Source organism: Schistocerca nitens, chromosome 5 (assembly GCF_023898315.1).
Source record: "Schistocerca nitens isolate TAMUIC-IGC-003100 chromosome 5, iqSchNite1.1, whole genome shotgun sequence".
Lineage (NCBI taxonomy): Eukaryota > Metazoa > Arthropoda > Insecta > Orthoptera > Acrididae > Schistocerca > Schistocerca nitens.
Window position 1 is genome coordinate 882357256 of NC_064618.1, and position 25389 is coordinate 882382644.

General features: G+C 41.0%; 1 protein-coding gene across 1 annotated transcript in view; it reads right to left on the bottom strand.

The window, feature by feature from the left end:
• LOC126259578 (nuclear pore complex protein Nup205) overlaps positions 1–25389 on the bottom strand; it is a 325077-nt gene that overhangs the window by 91819 nt on the left and 207869 nt on the right. The window contains exons 17-20 of the mRNA XM_049956486.1: positions 16182–16368; positions 12891–13053; positions 2582–2827; positions 1269–1478 (exon numbers count right to left, since the gene is read on the bottom strand). Of these exons, the coding sequence (XP_049812443.1) occupies positions 1269–1478; positions 2582–2827; positions 12891–13053; positions 16182–16368 (806 nt within the window). The remainder of the gene's footprint in view (positions 1–1268; positions 1479–2581; positions 2828–12890; positions 13054–16181; positions 16369–25389) is intronic.

A 25389-nucleotide genomic window follows, 5' to 3' on the forward strand; every position in this document is an offset into this window, starting at 1 on the left:
ACTTCAACCATCATGGCACCTTACAATGTCTTCACTGCAGTTTCAAAATGGCAACACCCACTGTTTTCTACTCCCAGTGTTTCTCAGTCCATTCTATTTTTAGAGTAATTTATTTTACATTGGTGTCTCATTAGCAACCTATACTCTTATTTATGGATTTCCCAGGTGATATATGCAGACTTATATTCTACTCCAGTTAGGCTTTCCCTGAATATAAAGTAAAGGTTTTTTTCGATGACACACACTAAGGCAATTAACATCCATATCAGCACTCTGGTAGGGTCATCTTTAGGCATAAATCACAAGAGTCTGTGAACAAGACCGTTCTGAATTCTATATAGTCCTCTACACATTTTCTAACTCCTAATTAAGAGTTTAGAGAAATTTTTCCTTGCACGACGCCTGTCCCTCTTACTGTTCTGTTTTATTGTTATTTATATTTCACTTTATCAGTCAGTCCTGATCCAGTTTCACGCAGTGTGGCCATAGAAAGGTTGACATCTGCCATGATGCATGCTGCAAGTTGCAGTCTAACAAAATGCAAATACCAACACAATTTAGAGAGCTGGAAACGTCCTTAGGATATGTAAACATTTAAAATAGCCAATGAAAGAGACTTTTATTAATAAAAAAAGGGTGCTTTCAACAGTCCAATTCAAATGGACCTATCTGTCAAAAGAATACACCATAAGAGGAGCCAAGATGCTGGTTGAAGTTCACAGAAGTAATGACATGGTATAAATACCAAGCCACTTTTAGGGTAACATACAGAACTTCAGTATTCCTGGTGAACTGGATGAACTTTCTGCCTTGTCCTTCCACATGAAAAGGTCTAAATTAGTATTTCAATTCAGAGACTGGTCATTCTACTTTTTTCCTTTGAGAGAGTGCCAATGTAGCTGTAGTGCTCTCGTCCTGGGATTAAGTACACAATCAATGTGCGGTACTGTCTTCTAGCATATACTAACCATTACTAAACTTCTGAAAATAACTTATTTGTCATAAAACAAGTATTCCTCACTACAAAATGAATTAATGTCTCCAAATACATTCTATATAGTTACCATAGTTCATAAAACCAAAGCTTTTTTTCTCAGGCATGGGAGGGGTCCAAAGTGAGTATCTACAACAATTTTATATTTTGTTCAAAGTAATTAAATAAAACTGAAAAATAAAATTAAAATAATAAATAGATCACAGTGAAGTAACCACAATAAAATTTGTCAGTCTTCACCAGTGAGTTAATGCATTACACAGTATTTACATACCAAGTCCTTTGGGCCTGAAGAGGTATTGCTCATTTTCAATTAGCTTGTATGTTCTCACAGGCTCCTGTGTGCTTTCTTGAGGGCTACTTGGCTCACGAACTAGAAGGTCAACCAGACTGGTAAGGTGAGGGATCTGCTTGCTTGCTGCTGTCTCTCTTAATTCAATAGCTATTATTTTCAGTAGCCATGCTACTTGATTCAGCTCTGATGCTATAAAAAAATAATGAGAAATACAACATTCATAATAAATCACTAATGTTTCTGGACGAGGGTTTTCTGAAATGTAGCCTTTATAAAGCTATGAATAAAATACAGCAAACTTTAAGGAATATTTAAAAAAAATAAACCTATACCTTAATATAACTTCTTTATACAAACACTCTCCAGATTTAATCAGTTAAAATATCTCTCAATTACTGCTACTCGACAGCAGAAACCAGCAGATACAATCCGATAATGTCTAGCAGTTGCCCCGAGGAAATATTGTGGAAAACACAAAATGTGATTCAGCAGCAGTCCTAAGTGCCACAATGGCTGGTATCTTGACTAGCTGAAAACTTATCTCTGCATAAAATTCTGCTGCCTCATATTGCAGCCAGCTCATGACAGTCTTGAAGTTTTGTATTTTTCAAGCATGTGCTTCAAGAGTGAGATACCTCTTGTAGCTTTACTTTGGCTACACTTTCATTATTCAGTACTATCTGCTTCAAATGATGCAACAATTCTTTTGTTTTCCTGACAGAGTGCTGTGGAAGATTGTCAAGCAACAGCTCAACATCAACAGTTAGATTAAGAGGTTCAATACAGATGTCTTGCCAAATTTATTTCATTATTTTAAAAGTATCTCACATTAGACTTCACAACTGTAATTTTATAATCCACAACATTCAAAGCTAAGTTCCTTTAGTGTCTCTAAAAAACAAGAGACACAACATTGCTAGCTAATAGTTTTTTATGTCTAATATGTACAAAACCTAACAAACACTGTACTTGTGATATCCATATAATGTAATGTCAGTTTTTTACTCTTATTTGGCAGTTTTAATGTGATACTGGAAAGTACTGCAATCCAACACTGAGAACGGGGACCACAGAAGTCCTCTTTCTAAACATGCTGTTGTTAAGACCACTCTCTACGAATGATAAGGGCAAACAAATTCTAGAAATTTTTTTACAACTTCTTGGTAATCAATTCACAATCAGCTGCATCTCATGTACAAGTAGACTATCAGAATAAAATCCAACATGTTTACATGAATAAAATATATGATACAGTTATTACATGGAAACATGTCTAAAAGTAAGACACTTACAACTGTATTCTGGACCAAAATGAACAGCTGCAAGATGTCGAGCCAAGAAATTGCTGCAGGTGCGCAGGTAGTTCAGCACAGGTTCCCTGGTGTTGTTGTTGGCACACAGGTAATAAAGCATACTGTAACAGGTTTCCAGTAAGCTTGGATGAGGTGGTACCATGTACAATGTAGTTTTTGATGTCACAGCTGCATCCATGATAGATAACATCACATGAAGGCATGTGCGTGGCGTTCCCTTCACACCTGTAATACAATTATGTCGTCGTGCCACAGGCAACAAATATAAGTTAAGCTTAATAAATAAATCAAATAGAACAAATGGGCTACATAGTCTAAATACGACCAACTATTATGCTTTTTAACCCGATATGCATTTAAGTAATACCTGTAGCAAAATATAATTTCCTTCTCAACACATTTGCTGTTAGTTTATTTGCTAGCATAAATTTCTCAAAGGAAAAGGAAGATTAGAGTTTAACCTCTTGTCAATGAAAAGGTCATTAGAGATGGAGCTTGAGCTCGAAACAGACAAAAATAATCTGACAATGACCTATGGTAAAAAGTCATCTGTCAGCAGGAAGAAGAAATGAAGGAAGATACCACTTACAATGAACTAATTAGAGACAAAGGATAAGCACAGATAGGTAAATGATGGAGAAAGAAATTAGCAATGTCTTTTTCTTACTAATCATCTCTTAACTGTTTTAGAGAAACAATGGAAAACCTAAATTTGGATGGTACAGACAGAGATTTCAAATCTGCTCCTCCCAATCTCAATTCATTGTTTCAAATAAAGAGTGCAGTTTTCTTTTGTGTGTGTCCTCATAACAAATCATCTTATGTTCTAAATTAACTGTTAACCACAAACAACCAATCAAACATATAGTTGCAATGGCAACTATGTAAACATACTTTTAGCAACTTGTTTAAATCCAGAATGAGATCATTCTGGAAACATCCCCCAGGCTGTGGCTAAGCCATGTCTCCGCAGTATCCTTTCTTTCAGGAGTGCTAGTTCTGCAAGGTTCGCAGGAGAGCTTCTGCAAAGTTTGGAAGGTAGAAGACGAGATACTGGCAGAAGTAAAGCTGTGAGGACCGGGTGTGAGTCGTGCTTCGGTAGCTCAGATGGTAGAGCACTTGCCCGCGAAAGGCAAGTGTTCCGAGTTCGAGTCTCGGTCGGGCACACAGTTTTAATCTGCCAGGAAGTTTCAACTTGTTTAAATGTTCTTCAAACAACGTTTCAATATCATAGCACTCATCATGAATATGACATATAAAACTTGTGTGTAAACAACTGGGATTCTCATGTCCAGTAGATGCTGCCGTGGAATAGGTCAGATCAGTCATTACAAATAACCTCATTAGCACAAACATATAGATAGATAATTATATGTAAAAACAAAGATGATGTGACTTACCGAACGAAAGCGCTGGCAGGTCGATAGACACACAAACAAACACAAACACACACACAAAATTCAAGCTTTCGCAACAAACTGTTGCCTCATCAGGAAAGAGGGGAAGGAGTGGGAAAGACGAAAGGATGTAGGTTTTAAGGGAGAGGGTAAGGAGTCATTCCAATTCCGGGAGCGGAAAGACTTACCTTAGGGGGAAAAAAGGAGAGGTATACACTTGCACACACACACACATATCCATCCATACATATACAGACACAAGAAGAGATATTTAAAGACAAAGGGTTTGGGCAGAGATGTCAGTCGAGGCGGAAGTGAAGAGGCAAAGATGATGTTGAATGACAGGTGCGGTATGAGTGGCGGCAACTTGAAATTAGCGGAGATTGAGGCCTGGTGGGTAACGGGAAGAGAGGATATATTGAAGAGCAAGTTCCCATCTCCGGAGTTCGGATAGGTTGGTGTTGGTGGGAAGTATCCAGATAACCCGGACGGTGTAACACTGTGCCAAGATGTGCTGGCCGTGCACCAACGCATGTTTAGCCACAGGGTGATCCTCATTACCAACAAACACTGTCTGCCTGTGTCCATTCATGTGAATGGACAGTTTGTTGCTGGTCATTCCCACATAGAACGCTTCACAGTAGGGGAGACGTACCGTATGGGATGAGAAGGAAAGATATTGCTGGGGAGTGCTCTCAGGTTTTCAAATCTCATCTGATGCACTCCCCAACAATCAGTCTTTCCTTTTCATCCCGTACAATAAGTCTCCGTTGACCCGTGGTTCTGGGTGACTTTCCCGAAATGTACCCCTTTTCCTAGACTCTGTGGTCATTTTCCTTCACCTTTCTTTCTTCCCCTTCAACCTGTCTGCCTGAAGAAGGAGCCACTGGCTCCGAAAACTTGCCCATCACAACAATCTCTTATGTGTGTGTGTGCTGCCACTGCTTGGTGAGTGGATTTTTTTATCTATATTTTTTTTGTTATATTTTTAATAATATTCTGCTATAGATGTCATGGAAGGCTTCTGACATTGCCCCCTTGGTAGCAAAATGCGTGTCATTCAGCATTTGCCTATCTGTAGACCTATGGTTTGTTTTACATCTATTATTCTGTAGTCTGTTTCTGCAGATGTTTCTTCAAAGTGACTATATACCACAAAATGCCTCTCTAATCATGAACTGTTCTGCTAGGTATGTAACTATCAAGTGCATGGTCAACCATTCTTCTAAACCTGAACCACAGTTCTTCTACATGCTTCTCTCCATGGCTAAATATTTTGAGTTCTTTATTGAGATAAGCCAATCCTGTCTCTTTATCCAGTTTGCTTAACATATAAATCACTGTAGTCCTCAGAGAAGGCATTTAGTGATGTTTTGCAGACTCTCACCAGGCCCACTACTTACAAAACAGCAACTTTCAGAACTGATTGTTGGAAGATTAAAATCACCTCTGACGATGATAGTACGAGTGGAGAACTTACGTACTAGTAATTTTCTCTGAATTTTTTGGTTGTTTTTATGTATGAGTCTGATAGTCAATAGAAGAATTCTGTTACAAATTTACACTTGATACTGCGTCTTGCCCCGACAACCTTGCATGCGTATTTGATTTCTAGCTCAGTGGATTTGAGTTTCTTATCAACTGCAGCAAATACACTACCTCCAGTTAATACATAAACATTAGTCTATCCTTTTAATACATATACTCAGATTTTCCCCAAATAGCTCACAACTATCTGTTTCAGGTTTTAATCAGCTTTGAGCACTGCTTTTTAGGAGTACTTTCAACTCTGTCACTTTGTTATAAATGCTTATGCAGGTAATCACTAAAACTTTAATACTATCATCTGTAGGCAGCTCTTCTTTGGATCTTATACTGACTTTTCCAGGTCCCCTACAGCTACTGTTATCTAGACTGGATGGAGAGTCACTTAATCTAAAACACCTTTTGTTTTCCCACATAGTCAGTTGCCTGGGTAGCAGCCTCTGATGTGTAGTGCACATCCCCCTTTCAGGGGGACCCTATAATTCTCAAGCCTATGACTCCAGTCTACGAAGTCACAGCCTCGCTTGTTTCAGAACCTTCTTAGTCTCTGGTTTAAGTCTTCCACTCAACTCAGAACCAGGGGGTCATGATCTGTTCTGGAGACAATGCTGCAGATCATGAGCTTTGTTGAAACTTCCTGAGGATTGCTGGTCTTCTCAACCTTCTCTGCCAGTCACTGGAATGATACGCAGATGACTGGTACCATTTGTTCCAACGTGCACCACAATCTACTGTTGGTTGCACCCTGTTTCCTCAATGGCTGCCAGAATAGCCTCTTCCACAAGGTGAATAAGGCCTACTGGCATACACACTGAGTGTACTTGGTGTTCCTTCCTATCCCTTCTGCCATTTCAATAAGTGGTACCAATATTTCCAGGACATCTGAACTGCTGACAGTGCTACATTAAGAAAGGTTATTAAAAGGTCCAGAAGCATGTGCATCACGTCTGAGATTAATACCACTGATAACAAAATCAAAACAATTTGGAGTATTATTACAAGGGAGACAGGGTAACCAAGAGTACAGGATGACGGCATCACCATCAAAGCGAATGTAAACTTGATAAACAACAAGCCGGAAGTCGAAAACATTTTGAATAATAATTTTTTAAATGTTGTAGAGAAAATAGGACCTAAATGTTCATTGGAAGAAGCAAGGCAGATAATAGAAGAGGCCTTACCCACACCATTTGATACAATTGAAATTCCACCCACCTCTCCCTCTGAAATTAGGAAGATAATAAACTCTCTCAAGAATAAAAGCTCACATGGAATTAATGGCATTTTCAGCAGGATAAAAAGCTTGTTCCCAAGAAATAAGTGGGATTCTTAGCCACATATGTAATAGCCCTCTGAAGCAGGGTATTTTCCCAGATAGACTGAAGTATGCCATTGTTAAACCACTTCATAAAAAAGGGGATACGTCTGATGTCAACAACTACCGCCCAATCTCTCTTCTGACTGCCATATCCAAAATTCTTGAAAAAGTAATGTATTGTAGAGTAGCTCCACACCTTTGTAAAAATAAAGTTTTAACAAAACGTCAGTTTGGTTTCCAGAAGGGTTTCTCAACGGAAAATGCTATATATACTTTCACTAATGAAATATTAAATGCTCTGAGTAACCGAAACTCACCTGTCCGGATTTTTTGTGATCTATCAAAGGCTTTTGATTGTGTAAATCATGGAATACTTCTAGATAAGCTCAAGTACTGTGGTATGAATGGGACAATGCTCAAATGGTTTAAATCGTACCTAACTGGAAGAGTGCAGAAAGTTGAAGTAAGCAGTTCACATAATATGCAAAAAACTAGTGATTTCTCAAACTGGGCAACAATCAAGAATGGGGTGCCGCAAGGTTCGGCCTTGGGTCCTCTGCTGTTCTTTATATATATTAACGACTTGCCATTCTATATTCACGAAGATGCAAAGCTGGTACTTTTTGCCAATGATACAAGTATAGCTATTACACCCAACAGACAAGAATTACCTGGTGAAATTGTAAACGATGTTTTTGAGAAGATCATTAAGTGGTTCTCTGCAAATGGGCTCTCATTAAACTTTGACAAAACACAGCATATACAGTTCCACACAGTAAATGGAATGACACCATTAATAAATACAGACTTCGATCAGAAATCAGTAGCTAAGGTAGAATATTCAAAATTTCTAGGTGTATGCAGTGATGAGGGGGGGGGGGGGCAAAAAAAAAAAAAAAAAAAAAAAAAACAACACTGAGGGTCTGCTGAAACGTTTGAGTTCAGCTACTTATGCTATTAGGGTCATTGCAAATTTTGGCGATAAACATCTGAGTAAATTAGCTTACCACGCCTGTTTCCATTCTCTGCTTTCGAATGGCATCATATTCTGGGGTAACTCATCATTGAGTAAAAGAGTGTTCATTGCACAAAAGCTTGTAATCAGAATAATTGCTGGAGCTCATCCAAGATCATCCATAGCAGTGTACATGGCTACAACACTAGGAGAAAGGATGATCTTCACTACTCAAGGTTAAATCTAACTTTGGCTCAGAAGGGGATAAATTATGCTGCCACAAAAGTCTTTGGTCACTTCCCTAATAGCATCAAAAGTCTGACAGATAGCCATATAGCATTTAAAAGGAAATTAAAAGAATTTCTGAATGGCAACTCCATCTACTCATTAGATGAATTTTTGGATATAGTAAGTGGGTAATCCCCCCCCACACAAACACAAAAAAAAAAAAAAAAATAATAATAATAATAATAATAATAAATAAATAAAAATAAAATACTATTGAGCGTCATGTAATACGAGGGCCATTCAGAAAGTAACCTCCGGTTGATTTAAAAAAATACACCAAGTTAAATAAAAATATTTTAATATATACATCTTACAACTACATCTTTGCACTATTTTTCTACATAGTCTCCATAGCGATTGAGGCACTTATCGTATCTCTTCACAAGCTTTGAAATTCCTTCTGCATAAAAATCACCCGCTTGTGCCTGGAGCCAGCCTGTGACCGCATCTTTGAGCTCTTCGTCGTCATCAAACCGCTGTGACCCGAGCCATTTCTTCAAATGCATGAAGAGGTGATAATCACTTGGCGCCAGGTCTGGGCTGTAAGGTGGATGGTTGATAACGTCCCACTTGAAGGACTCAAGAAGGGCCGTTGTTCTGCGAGCAGAGTGAGGACGGGCGTTATCGTGCAAAAAAACGATACCGGAAGTCAGCATACCACGGCGTTTGTTCTGTATAGCCCGTCGTAACTTTTTTATTGTTTCACAGTACACGTCTTAATTAATGGTCGTACCACATTCCATGAATTCAACCAACAACACCCCTTTGGCATCCCAAAACACCGTTGCCATCAGTTTTCTGGCAGAAAAATCTTGCGAGGCTTTTCTTGGTTTGGTAGGCGAATTTGAATGTGCCCACATCTTTGATTGTTCTTTTGTCTCAGGGTTCACGTACTTAATCCAGGTTTCGTCACCGGTCACGATTCTGTTTAACAATGGTTCTCCTTCATCCTCATAACGTGACAGAAAGTCTAATGCAGAGGCCATTCTTTGAGTTTTGTGGTGGTCGGTAAGAATTTTGGGCACCCATCGTGTACAGAACTTACGGTAACCCAATCTTGCTGTCACTATCTCGTACAAGAGAGTCTTAGAAATCTGTGGAAAACCAGTAGACAACTCAGACATTGAGAAACGTCGATTTTCACGAACTTTTGCATCAACTGTCTGAACGAGTTCGTCAGTCACCAATGATGGTCTACCACTCCTCTCTTCATCATGAACGTTTTCTCGTCCACTTTTAAATAAACGTACCCATTCACGGACAACTCCTTCACTCATAACTCTTGGTCCGTACATGGCACAAAGCTCACAATGAATAGCTGCTGCAGAATATCCTTTGGCTGTAAAAAACCTTATGACAGCACACACTTCACATTTGGCGGGGTTTTCTATTGCAGCACACATTTCAAACTGCCACAAAAACTAAACTAGCGCAGGTACGACGTTCACTCGACCACGGCTTGATGCCGACTGACCTGTTGAGTGCGTGAACGCACAGATGGCGTCGCTACTCCCCCCACAACCCGCACTGTGACCAATCGGAGGTTACTTTCTGAACCGCCCTCGTATTTTGTGTAATTTAATACCTTGTATAGACACCTGACATGATCCACATCATTACGAAGTGCCGTATTCATGATCTATGGAACAAGTACTAATCTAATCTAATCTAGACCACTACTCTGTTGCATTTTCCTCCTGTTGACACACAAAACAGGATGATTCCCTGCGGATGAAGTGTCTCTCATTGGCTCAGTTTCAGTTTAAGACAGCACCTCAATCTCGTTGGCTTGGGGCATCGGTACACCACCTCGAGTCATTCCCAGTCCTCGTCCATCCCGTGCAGGCGCCTAGCCCTAACATTGACGACACGACACTCGTAGCCGAGTGGACGAGTAGTGACAGATCTCGTACTTCCTGTAGAGGAGACAGGATCCACAGAAGAGGACAGTACTTGAGGCAGCACTGGTACTTCTCGTATGTGAGTTTTGACAGCCCTCTAAACATTACCATTCACAGCAGATTCCAATCCTTTGGCTAGTCAAGACAATTTCCAGCTACTTGTGAATGTCAACTAGCTCATTCTGTGTTTGAGAACAGCAAGTCAGACTGCGTTGTAGCTCAAGTGAGGCTGGTCAATTTTCTCGGGACAAACTGCTTTACAAGATTGAAGGTGATTTTCATCAAAATATGAAAACTACAATGCCATCTGCTATGAATGTAGAGAGGTGACATACTAGAAGGATATACCCAAATAAAGTGCTAGTGTATGCTTCAGAAGTACAGCTAAAGAATTGTATCCGATTTCTTGTCCAATTCGCATCTAAACTAAAATTTTTATCAGACATGTGGTCCCAGGTTAATATCCACCAGCAGACTGTTTTCTGGAAGGATACTGGAACCTCACTCTCGACACACACTGCACTTTCATTTATGCTGTCGACGTACTGAACAAAAACGTGCAGCATGGAGTATTTTGAGTGAGATTAGGCTAATGTCATTTCTTTCCACCTTCGTCATTACACGCACACTGTAGTGATTCGAGAATTTGTGTGTTAATTCTAGAACCACTCAGCCTTCTACTGTCTCGAACACACGATATTCTGGATATGGTGTGGGATGGTACAATTCTACCTACTGCACGTCACATGTTTGTGTGTGCAGGTTTAAAATCAGTCGCGGGAAGAAAGACGCGGTGGTCGGACGGCACCGACAGTTACCTGTCGGGCAATCCCTAGATGTTTTAGTGAGTGTCTAAGGAAGAACTGTGGAGTTTATATGCAGCTCCGTGCTTATTGTGTCATTGACTATTGTTATTAAAACAAGAACAGTTGAAAAAAGGTACTCTTGTAGTCTCTTCACGCAACCTTGTTAGAGGCAACACTCATTTTATGATTCATGTTAAGAAAGGTCATGGTATCCAAGCCAACTTTCTTTCAACTGTAACTCAATTTGTTACAAACGTCCGACTGTACGAGAGACTTGCAGGAAGTTACCTATTCATGTGGAAAGTGAGATTTTTATTGTGTATGGAGGTCAAATACATCGTAGTGGACGAAAAGTAAAGTTTGTATGCCTACTTATGTCATAAGTAGAAAGAGTCTAAAAATTCCTGTACCTAGCGTTATTCGACGGAGAAGAAGTCAAGAGGGTTTCCAGCAGCCGGCTATTTGGTAAAGAAAAGTGGCTTCAAATTCCAAATTAAGTCACCTCGTAAAGAAGTGGAAGGTGGTTTCGAGGAATAAGCTGATATAACCCAGATCCATACTCACAATAAATTGTCAGAACGTTAGAACATGACGACCTGTGTGAGAGGATCGAGAAAACAGGAATTTTCAGTCAAAAACGAGAGAAGAAGCTGTTATGTGTTGCCATAGTGACCAATCATCATAAGGCAAGGGAATTACTCCGAGACATTGGAATATGTTCAAGTACCCAATGGAGCAAAATTTAAATGGAAAATATGGAAGAAATGAAAAATTCACAATGATAAAAATAGTAAAGAAACATATTTGTCAAAGAAGAAGAACGCATAGAATGCTTCAGCTAAGAACATCCAGTGCGGGGAGTGTACTGCTCTCTCACACATCGCGAGGACGCAGACGCGGAAACCAAAAAACATCCGACGCCGCCGGCACCAGCTGCTGTTCACCAGTGCTGACCTGCCTCCACATACACTCACCTACGCAACAAGAATTCTACTTGATTACTTTAGTACGAAGTGGTACAAGATACTGTTGAGTGAACTGTTGTTGTGTAATTATCATATTTAAAGTTAGTTTTAAATTCTTGCAAGAGCTAAGGCATATAAAAGTATGGAAAGTATACAACAGGTTGGGGAAACTCAAGACCCAGCTATGGCAATGAAGATTAGCAAAGAAGTGCCTGACTTAGCTGAGTTGATAAATTTAATCAAAGCTCAGAGTCTTAAGTTACACTCATTAAATTCTCAATTAATTGCTCAAAGTGTGACTAAGTAAAGAATTAGACTTGGTAAATTCTCAATTAAATACTCAAATGATAATTTAGGTTTGTTAAACACCAAAGTCGACTCTCAAAGCAAGGAATTTAGTAATCTATGCGAAGGCATGGGTGCTTTGAAGAATGACTTCAACGCCATAAGTAATAAAGTAGAGAATTTAAAAGTAGATTTTAAAGAACGAGTTGACAAATTCTTTGACTACACAAATAAATTATATGTTTACTGACCTAAATGATCCAATTTTCAGAGCTTTTCCAAAATTTTCCAGGAAAAAAACTCTATACACCTCAACTACAGAGTAAAATGAGATTCAATAACAGCACTGAAGTGTGTGCACTGCCCCATGTTTACAGTGCACGTGTTGAATGTTAAGTCCTGTTCTTGAATCACAGAGACATCTTTTTACTTATTACCAACATGTTAAGGTAATGATGATCACACACAAACAATAATAATTCATGGTTTTTATTAAATTTTGCCTATCATATAGCTTTAACTTTGCCTGACTCATTCAATTAATAAACTTCAGCCTACAACTCATTTTAAAAAGTAGTACATAACAATTTACTCAAAAAATACAAAAACTGCAATATGTTACTATATGATACTAATATAAACCAGAATACGTTGAAAACACAACCACGGGCAGAATCAATTAAGCACACTAAATGAACAGTTAAAGCTATTAATAAAATGTAATATCTGTATGTGACACACAAACTTATATACTGTGTTTAAGTAAAGTGGCTTGAGTAGCATTAAGAAATTTACAAAAGTCATTCATAATAAACAAATAGAACAAACCTGCATGATGAAATATTGTTTTCTTAACATTCTTCTTAAGGTCGAATCCAAAAAGATAATGTGCTAGGTTGGGCTGAGGATGACAAAGGCACTGTTGCAACAATTTAATAATTGTCAGTTTTGTCTGTGCTTGTACACTCAAAACCTCTTCACCATCCACATTCTGTGGAACAAAGAAAATATGACATTCAGCAAAAAAGTATACATTATATTTTTAATGTATGGGACATTCTACCATATGCATTTTTGAACCTCTACAACTCAAAAGTAGAAATTAATGAGACTGTAGTAGCACTTTTCTGTTTCTGTGGAGGTGGAAGGAAGAACAAAGTTGGAGGAGGGCAGATGAAGTAGGGGGAAGAAAAGAAGAAGAAGAAGAAGACTAAAATGGAAAAGTGGCAGAGATGAAGGGAAGAAAAGCATCAGCAGATTCTTACTGGACTGTGCTGAGCAACAAGTCCACAAGATCTCTCTCTTACCAATATGGAGATACTTATTCTCGATTTCTGTTATTAAATGGAGACAGCCTCATTATGCCAAAAGAGCCAAAGCAACAAAAGTGTAAATAATATATTTTGTATTTGTTATGGCTTTTGCAATGTTCAACAATGAAACAACAAATGAAGAATCATTACTGTTCCAAGCAATGAACTGTACCATACAAAAAGGAATTACTGAAATGTGTAACTTTTTCTTTGCTCTAAAGTCTTGTTAATCTCAATAAACTGGTGAAGTAGCAATACTGATTACACAAAACAATGGGTGGTAGAGGAAGGGGGAGGGGGAAGGTGCAAGCAAAGTCCAAGTCCAGTTACTCTACTTGTGCTTCTAGCAACTTCAGCTTTACACAGCTTTGTGATGTGCGCCAGGGAACAGTCATTATGTGTGCACACACGTGGGTAGTAACCGATACAAGTCAAATGTTTCTACTTAAAGATAGTTTGAATGCCTGTGTAACATTACAGTAAAAAGAAGCAGTAGATAAGTTCACGATCGAAACCCTTCGAGACAAGTGAAGTCGGGAAAAAACTAAAAGCAGTTCTTCACTTGTCACTGGACTGACACTTCTGAATGTCAGACGCTAGCTGTCACACTGCTTTGCATGTGAAACATGCACACCATTCAGTGCAACTGTACACACGATGTACTCCCATAACCTATAAACTAAACTAACTACGCTCCATCTGAACAGGCCTGAAGATCCAACAGTTTGACCAACCGCCGTGCCATCCTCAGCCAATAGGTGTCACCGGATGCAGATACAGAGGGACACGTGGTCAGTGCATCGCTCTCCTGGCCGTTGTCAGCTTTCGACTGGCCTCACAGGGGCCGAGTGTGCCCCGCTTGGCGACAGCACTCTGCGTACCCAGACAGCCGCCCAGCCAAGTGCTAGCCAAGGCCGACAGTGCTTAATTTCGGTGCTCTGGCGAGAACCAGCGTCGTCACTGTAGCCAGGTGGTTGGCCCTGTAAATTATACTGAACGAAAAATTGTTTGCTAGCTTTCGGGAACTGAGAGGCATGGGGTCCCGTTCTTTTTATCTTCCTACAGTTATTGGGAAGTCATCAAGACTGCTTACAAAATGCTTATTAAAATACATGTTGCTGTGTATTCTTCTCAGGTGCAGCATTTGTTAAGTGTATTCATTCCCGGACTGGTGAAGTTCGACAGCCGTCGCCATCCTCACAGAGGAGATCTGCCCCTCAGTCAGCAAGTGGCCACACCTTGAAATATTTTTTTGAATGTCCTCTCTTCTTTTAATAACCACTGAAACATTGCATAAACTGTTAATCTTTCAAGTCTTCAACTGGAATCCAGTCCAGTCAGATGGCATCTTCTTTCAGCCCTGGATTATGTCAGTCTGTTAACCAACTGAACCTGACTGTATATTTGGCAATGTAAATTTAGTGTCTATTTCATTATAGACAAATTACAGATTAAATGTCCATGTCTGCCCAAGAGGGTCCCTAATGCTTCAGCAGGACTGTTAAACTAAGAGATGGTAGAAGTTTAACTATATACGCTACTGCATTTCTCTGGCATTTTTCAGCTTAAATTTGAGAAGCTTCTTTATGTGTGTGTTGTGGTCTTCAGTCCATAGACTGGTTTGATGCAGCCCTCCGTGCTACTCTATCCAGTGCAAGCTTCTTCATCTACAAGTAACTATTGAAACCTAAATCCTTCTTAATCTGCTTAGTGTATTCACCTCTTGGTCTCCCTCTACAATTTTTACCCTCCACGCTGCCTTACAATACTAAATTGATGATCCCTTGATGCCTCAGAACATGTCCTACCAATCGATCCCTTCTTCTAGTCCAGTTGTGCCACATATCCTTCTTCTCCCCAATTTTATTCAGTAACTCCTCATTAGTTACGTGATCTACCCATCTAATCTTCAGCATTCTTCTGTAGCACCACATTTCAAAAGCTTCTGTTCTCTTCTCGTCTAAACTAGTTATCGTCCATGTTTCACTTCCATACATGGCTACACTCCACACAAATACTTTCAGAAAGCTTCTTAATATGTGATAAAATCTTGCCCAGAATCCAGGTACCGAACTCATTATCTACTCTGAACACACAATGCTTTATCATCACATTTAATAAATCTGAAATGCACATAAAACTCCATGCCAACAAGCTTACTTGTCATACATCTGATTCACAAAATCGAAACTCTGGCAGAGTTCGATAAGGTGTTTGTCATTTACCTCTGCCAGGGACGATGAGAAGAGGCAGGTTACAGTTTAACTTGTAACAGCAGTTGAAGACAGGGAGTAGTTGCTTGTGTTTGATGAGAAAGAGGCATAAAATCAGCTATACCTTGTTGGAGTGCCTTTTCTAGCACTTATCTGAGGTGACTGAGGACACGAATGTTGGACGTTAATCAGGAAGACCCGGCAGAGATTTGAACATTGCTGACGCAAATACCAGTCCAATGTTTCTTCCTAACTTGGTGGAAGGCAGCAGTTATGTACAGTCTAAGGAAAGCTGCACGGACAGTGAGCTAATTATAAGGTTTTGATCTGTAAATGAGAGCTCATTTTCTTTGGCACTGTCTTCCTTGTAACTAGGTTAAAATGAAATAGCCTCTATCCTTAATAACTAGATAAAACAGACTTACAAGAAGTAATAAATAATGCTTAAACTAACTGTTTAATGGTGAATGACAATTTTATGTAACTGAACTCAAAAATAAAAGTATTATTAGAACTCTCACTAAGGCAACTATGATTAAGATGATGTGCAATGAAGGAGAAGAAAGATAAGAAAAAAGTAAAATGTCGATTACCAAACTTTCCTCTTCATTCGCTTCCAGGCATTCAACAAATCCTTGTCGTATTTCTGCTGTCATCGCAGCTGTCGAAGTAAACTGGGTTACCATTTGATTTTGTGAAGACGGTTGAGAAGTCATCGCCAAAAGAATCTTCACAGCAATGTTTGCATGTTGAGGTAGCCAGCTGTTATATGTGACATACCTGAAAATTGTACATACAAAAGTATCAGAAACTGCTATTGGTTGTACTATAAAGGATGAATACAAATTACTGATAATTTTGTAAGACTATATGTCAATTTTCCATTAGGTCCCGATAAAAACTCTCCCCCTTCCAACCTTGTTTGAAGTGAAACAGATTAACTGAGGATTTTCAACCTAAAATCTTGATTACTATTAGAGATGTATCATCAGTCAGCTCCTTATTAACTCACAGACTATTTTGATTTCATTGTTAGATTTATTAAAGTAGAGAAACAAATTTTCAGATTTCTCAAGAAGTGTACTTAATATTTTACACTGTTCTTTGTAGTGGGTAGGATAATCTGCATTTTTGATACAATATCCGGCTCTCAACTGTCTGTCTGAAGATTTTATCAGTGACGATATGCATGTTTTCGGTGGATTCTTTGATCTGTGCACCATAAATCACTTCCGTACAAGTGCTTTCAAACATTATTGCTACTTCATTACTAAGCAACCTGCCCTTCCAAGTTGACATTGTGTATGTAGGTGGCAAGACGGACTCCAATCTGCTTCTTGGAGACACAACTCAATGGCCAGGCTCATTTCCTCATGTACTGTTGTACAGTAACCACTTTCCAAAAGAATTTGGACTCACTAATACTTACACTGTTAACTGTAAGACTGTCATTCACTGTCAGAGAGAACACTCAGAACTTTCATAATAATGACATCATCTATTTTAGAATTGTGTAGAAATGCGTGTTTTTGAACAGTAAATTAGTCTAGTGAGGAAACCAACTACGTGAGCACGGTTATACATGGCTGGCACAAAAGTTTGTCAAAGAATTTTCTGTAGCAATATCACTTTCTCTCTCTCATTCTCTCTCATGACTGTTCTTTTCACATATAGCAACAATATATATGGTTTGTTGCCTTACAACAAAATGATGCTGCTAAACTGCAATTATTTATCAACTTGGTGCTTAGTAACACAAAAAACAAGGGTACAATCTGCAACCTTTCATTCACACATACTGAGCTTACTGCAGAATGCTACAATAGTGTTATTTTTGACAGTTTTTTTAATTAAAAAAGCACTTTCGCAGTTTTCCCTAAAAAAAGAACTTCTGAATTATGATCTGGGAGAGGCATCTTTATTTTATGCCCAGTAAGAATTTGCCCCGAGTGGCCTACTCGCACTGAGTGAGTGGTAAGAAGCAGCCCCGTCCTGCTTCTTGCTAGCCATTTGTGTAGAATGCGTTGCATGAGTTCACTGTTTTTACATTATTTTCCTATATTTATGAGGCCAGTCTATTCAATCACATTGGATTTTTTAGGGTACGTACTCTGGCCACTACAAGAAACGAAGTCACTGACTGACTCATTAGGCACGGACTTCATGTTACGATTTTCTACTACATCTGCGCACTTCAATAATGTGCAAATATTCCAAAAACTGTTGCTGATTGTTGCATAATGCATATTTGTAGTTCTGTTGTTTCATTAACACTGCAAAATTAAACTGCACACTTGGGGAATCTTTCACTTGGTTCAGAGCTATTCTTAAGGCATTACCAGCACGCAAATCTTGTTTGAATCATTACAGATCGTAATGTAGTTTACCTTCACTGGGTAATGCAAAATATTGTTTACTTTAGGGAACACTTTATCATTGTGAGCACCCAAGGTCGAATAACCTACTAAACTTCATTTAATTACTGATATTTCTTATTCCTCGAGCAGCCAGGCTAATGAACAAAGTAAAGTAAATCTTACATACTGCATCCTTCTACTTCTCTCAACGGAAGTGAAAATTGTGCATCGAGGACAGTGCCCTATTCCACATCTGCTACAAATAACTTCTTCGTGTATTTGTAGTTGCAGAGTGGTTGCTCTAGCCATGATGTGGAATTACACTGCAATTTGCTTTTTGTCTCCTACCAATGCAGGACATTTCAACAATTATATTAAAAAGTGAGGAGGAATAGTGCAGTTACACATCAACAATTATATTCTTACAGTGTACTTCCTGCCTGCACATAAATGACAACTGCTCTTTTGATTTCAGTATGGTACGACCGCACTGTATTTTGCGCCAGATTATCCTGCACGTTTCAGACTGATTCCTCTGACGGGTCCAGCTGCTGAATGGCTTGTAAACTACGTTCGATGAATCTGAGCAGATGAATTCTTCCTCTGACAGCATCTATCATCCTTTCTGGAGCCACACTCCTGCAATTGGATACAGTTCAGAATCCAACAAAACTCGCTGATTAAGTAAGACAATCTTGCAGGCACTGTTTGGGAAAAATAGCCAAGTAACAAAACCTGTTGCCATGCTGGGATCTACAGTATACACCACCTTAGAACTGTAATATTTGCTTAAAATTCCACTAACTTTCATCTATATAAAGCAGTCAACAGTGCAGGTGTACCGGAACAATACCTGCGAGTTACACAGCGCAGAAAGCTAGATCAGAGTCAGAACTCTGCCATGATTCCATGATGAAATATACCATTTCTTCTGTGATTGGAAGAAAATTGTACTCTGTTTATGAGAGTATCACAATCACACAAGGAGATACAATCTGGGAATTTGGTTGACAAGCTTTACAAGATCCTTAATCTGTGGGGTTCAGTCAGTATTACTAAACACATGCTCTAAAAAGGCTCTCAACGAGGTGACCAATGGAAGGTGTCAAATTGATAGAAATTGAGTGACAGCGAGCACTCCTGGTTGTTTTCTGGTCAATGTCAACCTTAGCCAGCAGAGAACACTGTGCCAAATGCATCTATCTCTACAAAAGCAAAAGTGATGAACAGAGTTAATAGCTGGTGAAATGTTATATGTAACTTGAGTTTGAAACAATCTAACATTTTAGACCAATTAAACAGTCTTGCCTGTTATTTAAAGTTGGTAAACAAATGGAAAAGAGCCAATACTGGTGGAAAGCACACAACTCTCATGGATTCAGCTCCTCCCATCAACCACCTCATTGAGGGCCTCCTTGGTGTGTCAGTTTTGTAAGTATAAAGAATTTACTAATGCAAAACTGGTCCACTGAAGGCAGTGACAACAGCAAAAACTATTGTCATCAATAAGGCAAGCAATTACTGGGAAGAGTATTTTAAAAGTACAAGGATCCCACCTTCCACTCTTTTGCCACTGCAGTTGTCTTCTCTACAGGTTGCATTAGACGAGCCTTTCTTGCAATCGCAGTATCACATTCTCCAGGTGAACATTGAGGTCACTTACACTCCAGTGAAGAAAGGCACTACTGTAATGGTGAAGATTTTATCAGTTCCCCTATTACATTCAGTGGTTGATTTTATAACGTTATTGCTGGGATGACTTGCTGTATCCTCCAGATGTAAACTTAGTTCCTCTCTTGTTCAGGCATAGTTTCAGTTCTATGGCAGAACAATATTCAATGGAGATGAGCACAGTTTGACTTTCAAACATACTGTACTCACAGTTTTTTAATTTGGATATTTTTGTATTGGTCTTCCCCAATGTTGAGAATATTTTGGTTCTACTGCTGGAGATATTTCAGTTGTCTACTCTTCTGTCTTCCTATTATGAGCTTTGTTCTCATATTTTGTACTCAATTTGCACTTACTTTAGTAGTCATTGCCTGAATCTGTCTGTCTGACCAGTAAGTTTACAACGCACACCTGTTTTGTTAAAAGTTCAAGACTACCAGTGCACTTAAATCTTCTGATGTTGGCATTGGTATCAGATAGCACATGGAGCACACACAAATTTCTTACATTTCTTACTTTCAGCAAATTGGAGGGACTTGAATCCAAGCTAGTTATCTGAGCACACTTTCTGTAAATCATCTATCATTTTCGCAGTCAGTTGTTGTGGCCAAACTATGATACTGTATTCACAACATGAAAATAGTTTTCTGTGAAAAGTCTTTTTCAAGCTGAGTGAACTGTCCTTAAGCTCTTCAGGTGAAATTGACATGATAAAATTTACTGTGAAGGAAGTTATTTTTCTCTCCAAGGCACTACCTACCATTCTAATTATATTTGTACCATCATCGAGTGCTCCTTGCACCCCCTTCCCTTCTCCTGTACACAGCACTGCTGTATCTATATCCATAATACCAATAATGCATACAATACAGGAATGCTCTATCTAAAACCATAATACCGACAAGTCGCACATTGTGTCTACCAAAATAGCTGTTTGTGGCACACAAGGTAAACACACAATCGGAGTAAAAACAGTTTCATGCTCTCTTTTGCCAGGAAAAATGCCAAAAATCACTAGAAATTTAAATGATACTATAATATATTATTCTACAAACCTTTCACTTTACCGTAAGTTTTTTTTTGAGATTTCAGTGATGATGATGTTTGGTTTGTGGGGTACTCAACTGCACAGTCATCAGCACCTGTACAAGTCCCAATTTTTTCACATTCCAATTCTGTTCACTGTCGCGAATGATGAGGATGCTGCTGATGATGATGATGACAACACAAACACCCAGTCACAGAGTTCAGTGTTCCAGTTAAATACTACAATTCTTTATATGAATATAAATGAGATGCTTTTCAAAGGATTCTCCCTCTTGTTTTATAGCAACAAATGCCACCTGCACTAGTGCACTACTCCGATACCACTACTAAGTGAAACCTGATCAGGAGCACAAGCCATCCATTCTCACTTGGGTAACTGGTTGTGATCACAACCCAATAATCCTGTGTCCTGGCCAGAGAGTAACTGAGCCATACAGCCCAGCAGGGTGCATGGTTGGTTGGTTGTTTGGGGTTTAAGGGACCAAACAGCAAGGTCATCAGTCCCTTGTTTCAAATGTGGTCCATTCCGCTAATCTCAGGAAAGTCAGAACAATAAAAGGGAAAAGGCTAAAAACGTAAAAGGGCAGTCATGTTGTCAATGGTAAAAACAAAATGACGGAATCCAGCAAGAGAACGAACCCAACGCTATGCTGAAGCAGCATAGGCAAGACCACCTGCGACTTAACAGGTGCGACCGCTAGAATGTAGAAGTACGTATGGGAAAAGGAGACTAAACAATCCTTAAAAAAAAGGGTAAAAACAGAGTAAAAGGGGAAGAAAAGAGTATCTCGGTCAGGGAGGTGAGTCAGGAATCTCCAAACACGGCTTACAGTGGGAGACACCCAAACACTCACCGCCCTGCCCCAACACCAGAGAGAGATTAAAAACCTTAAAACTGAGAATAAAAACCACTTTCCCGGAGGAAACCGAGAACCAAAAGGACCATCCGGGAATCGTCAGCCAACATCAAACGTAAAGTGTGGGGGTGTCTGTACTTAGCACGCAGAGCCAAAAGAAGGGGGCATTCAACCAAAATGTGGGCTACTGGCTGGAAGGCTCCACAATCACAAAGTGGGGGTGGCTCATCACGCAAAAGAAAACCATGGGTCAGCCTGGTATGGCCAATGCGGAGACGACACAGTGTGGTCGAGTCCTTTCGGGAAAGGTGAAAGGAAGAATGCCATGGGCCTGGTGTCACCTTAATCGCACGAAGTTTATTAGACAGGGAATTAGCCTCCCAAGAACTGGCCCATGACTGTGCGAAGTGGGATTTGATGTGAAGCCATAAATCCGCTGCAGGAGGGGTTACAGAAAACGGGGGGTAAGTGATTGCTCCCCCAGCCAAACGATCAGCGAGCTCATTACCCGGGATACATGGCCAGGGACCCAAAGGACGTCAATGGAACAAGCAGCACGGTGAATATCAGCGAGATGGTCATGGATGGCAGAGACCAAGGGATGGCGTGAAAAACACCGGTCAATAGCAAGAAGGCCACTCATCGAGTCCGTACATAACAAAACGCGGTTGCGTTAGGACTGTTTAATAAAGGTAAGGGCCTGGGAAATTGTCATCAATTCCGCAGTAAACACCCCACATGTAGGTGGCAGCAGATGATTTTCCGTTCCAACAGAGGATGTGAAGGCATACCCCACATGTTCAGCAGATTTAGAGCCATCAGTGTAAAAAATAACAGCATTCCGAAACTCCCATAAAATTTGGCGGAAAAAGGAACGGAACACCATCGGGGGGATGGAATCTCTCGGACCTCGGCGGAGATCCATCCGAATTCGAGGCCGAGGAACTAACCAGGAGGGGGAGAGGGGGGGCGGGGGGGGGGGGGGGGAGGAGCGAAGAAGACAGGACAAAGAAGGAAGCTGAAAATCACGGCAAAGAGACGCAAGGCGGAGCCCAACCAGTAAACCCGCCCGAGGGCAGGAGTCGGGTGGGCAACGTCCATGGTCTGGGAACAGGATAGAATAGGAAGGATGAGTGGGAGAGGAACGGATAGCGAGTCCATAAGACACCAGAAGCTGGGACCACGGAACAGAAAGGGAGGGATCCCAGCTTCAACCAGGAGACTATCAACAGGGCTAGTAGGGAAGGCACCGGTGGCCAAACGGATACCACAATGGTGGACTGGATCCAGCACGTGCAGTGTGGAAGGAGCAGCTGAACCATAAACTTGACAACCATAGTCCAAGCGAGACAGAACTAGAGCACGATAAAGACGGAGGAGGAGGGAACGGTCCGCACCCCAAGAGGAGTGGGCAAGAAAGCGAAGGACATTGAGTTTACGGAAACATCCTACCTTCAGAAGTCTGATATGGGGCAGCCAAGTGAGCTTGTTGTCGAAAAGAAGACCCAGGAAACGAAACTGTGGGACCACAGGCAATCGGTGTCCATCGAGATAGAGCTCTGGATCAGGGAGGGTCGTAGTACGGCGACAGAAGTGGACCACCCGCGATTTTGAAGGAGAGAATTGAAACCCATGTGAGAGGGTCCATGCAGAGGCATGCCGTATAGCTCCATGGAGCTGCTGTTCTGCAGAGGCCATCAAAGAGGAATTAACCCAAATGCAGAAATCATCCACATACAGGGCAGGGGCGACCAAAGGACTGACAGAGGCCACAAGTCCATCGATAGCAATGAGGAAAAGAAGGACACTCAAGACACAACTCTGTGGGATGCCCATCTCCTGGGTCCGTGGAGAACTAAAAAAAGTACCAACTCGAACTCTGAATGACCGATGGAACAGGAACTGGCGGATAAAAATCGGGAGTGGACCCCGAAGACCCCACTGATGAAGGGTAAGTAAGATGTGATGGCGCCAGGCCGTGTCATAGGCCTTGCGAAGGTCAAAAAACACTGCAACCAAATGGCGGCGCTGGGAAAAAGCCTGCCGAACTGCGCATTCCAAGCGAAGTAAATGATCGATTGGAGAGCGTCCCTCTCGAAAGCCACATTGGTAAGGGGAAAATAGATCCCGAGATTCGAGGACCCAACTGAGCCGACGGGCTACCATCTGTTCAAGTAACTTACAAACAACATTGGTCAAACTAATCGGCCGATAGCTGTCAACAGATAGGGGGTTCTTACCAGGCTTACGGACAGGAACCACAATGCTATCCCTCCACTGAGAAGGGAAGTCACCCTGGAGCCAGATACGGTTAAACACCCGAAGATGTTGCCATTGTGGAGCACTGAGATGTTGAAGCAGTTGGTTATGAATGGAATCTGGGCCAGGGGCCGTATCATGAGAAGCTGGCCTTATCATGAGAAGAAGATAGAGCAGAAAGAAATTCCCATTCAGTAAAAGGTTCGTTGTAAGATTGTGACTCAAAAGGGGTAAAACATAAGGTGGAAGTTTCAGCCCGCTGTTTCTGGCGAAGGAAAGCAGCTGGATAGGAGGCTGATGCTGATGCCACTGCAAAATGGGTCACAAGATGTTCTGCAAGAACTATTGGTTCCGTACAAAGGCCATCTGGGAGGTGAAGGCCTGGGAGGGTGGACTGCTGATGGCAACCTTGGAGAGAGCGAAGTGTAGCCCATACCCATGACAGAGGGACAGTAGAACCAAGGGAAGAAACAAATCGTTCCCAACATATCCGCTTGCTCTGTTTGATTAAATAACGGGCTTTAGCACGGAGGCGTTTAAAGGTAGTAAGGCTGGCTACAGATGGGTGCCTCTTAAAGTGTTGCAAAGCTCGACGGCGATCACGGATGGCAATGGCAATGACCGTACTCCTCCACGGGACTTGCCGGCGATGAAATGGTCCAGATGAGCACGGGACAGCAAGGCTAGCAGCGCGAACAATCGCATCAGACACGTCACGTAGGACGTCATCAATACAACCCGACAAAGAGGGAGAAAACACGACCTGTGCAGGGTATAGAGGCCAATCGGCGCGTTGGAAAGACCAACGAGGTAACCTGTCCATCGGGGAGCGGGAAGGGAGCGAGATAATCAACGGGAAATGGTCACTATCACAAAGGTCGTCGTGTGGTGACCAGTGTAATGAACGGAGGAGAGAGGGAGAAGAAAGAGAAAGATCAATGGCAGAAAAGGTACTATGACCGGCACTGAAATGAGTAGGGGAGCCATCATTAAGAAGGCACAGGTCGTGGTCTGCAAGAAACTGGTCTATGAGAAGACCTCGTCTAGATGGAAAGGCACTGCCCCACAAGGGACGATGAGCATTAAAATCCCCAAGGAGGAGGAAGGGAGGAGGAAGTTGCTGAAGAAGGGCAGTTAAGGCAGCAGGTGTAAGAGTCCTGTCAGGAGGGAGATAAAGATTGCAAACCGTGACCTCAGAGTCTAGGTGGACCCTAACAGCAACCACTTCCAATGTAGTTTGAAGAGGAATCCATGTGCTAGCAATGTCTGTACGGACCAACGTACAAACGCCCCCAGAAGACCGCAGGGGTCCGACCCGATTTCGACAGAAAACACGGAACCCACGGAGGGTCGGTGAGTGAGCATCAGTAAAATGAGATTCCTGGAGAACCACAAAAGCTGCAGAGTAAGACGAAAGAAGGGATTTCAATTCCGGAAGGTGACGATAGTATCCATTACAATTCCATTGGAGAACCACAGAATGATGATTCAAATGGGGGCTGAACACGCTAAAGCCAGTCATACCGCCGGGTCCCCACCCGTCACTGACAAGGAGGGGGCGACATCCATGAACGACAGGTCAGAATCCGGTTGTGAAGTCAGGGATGGGA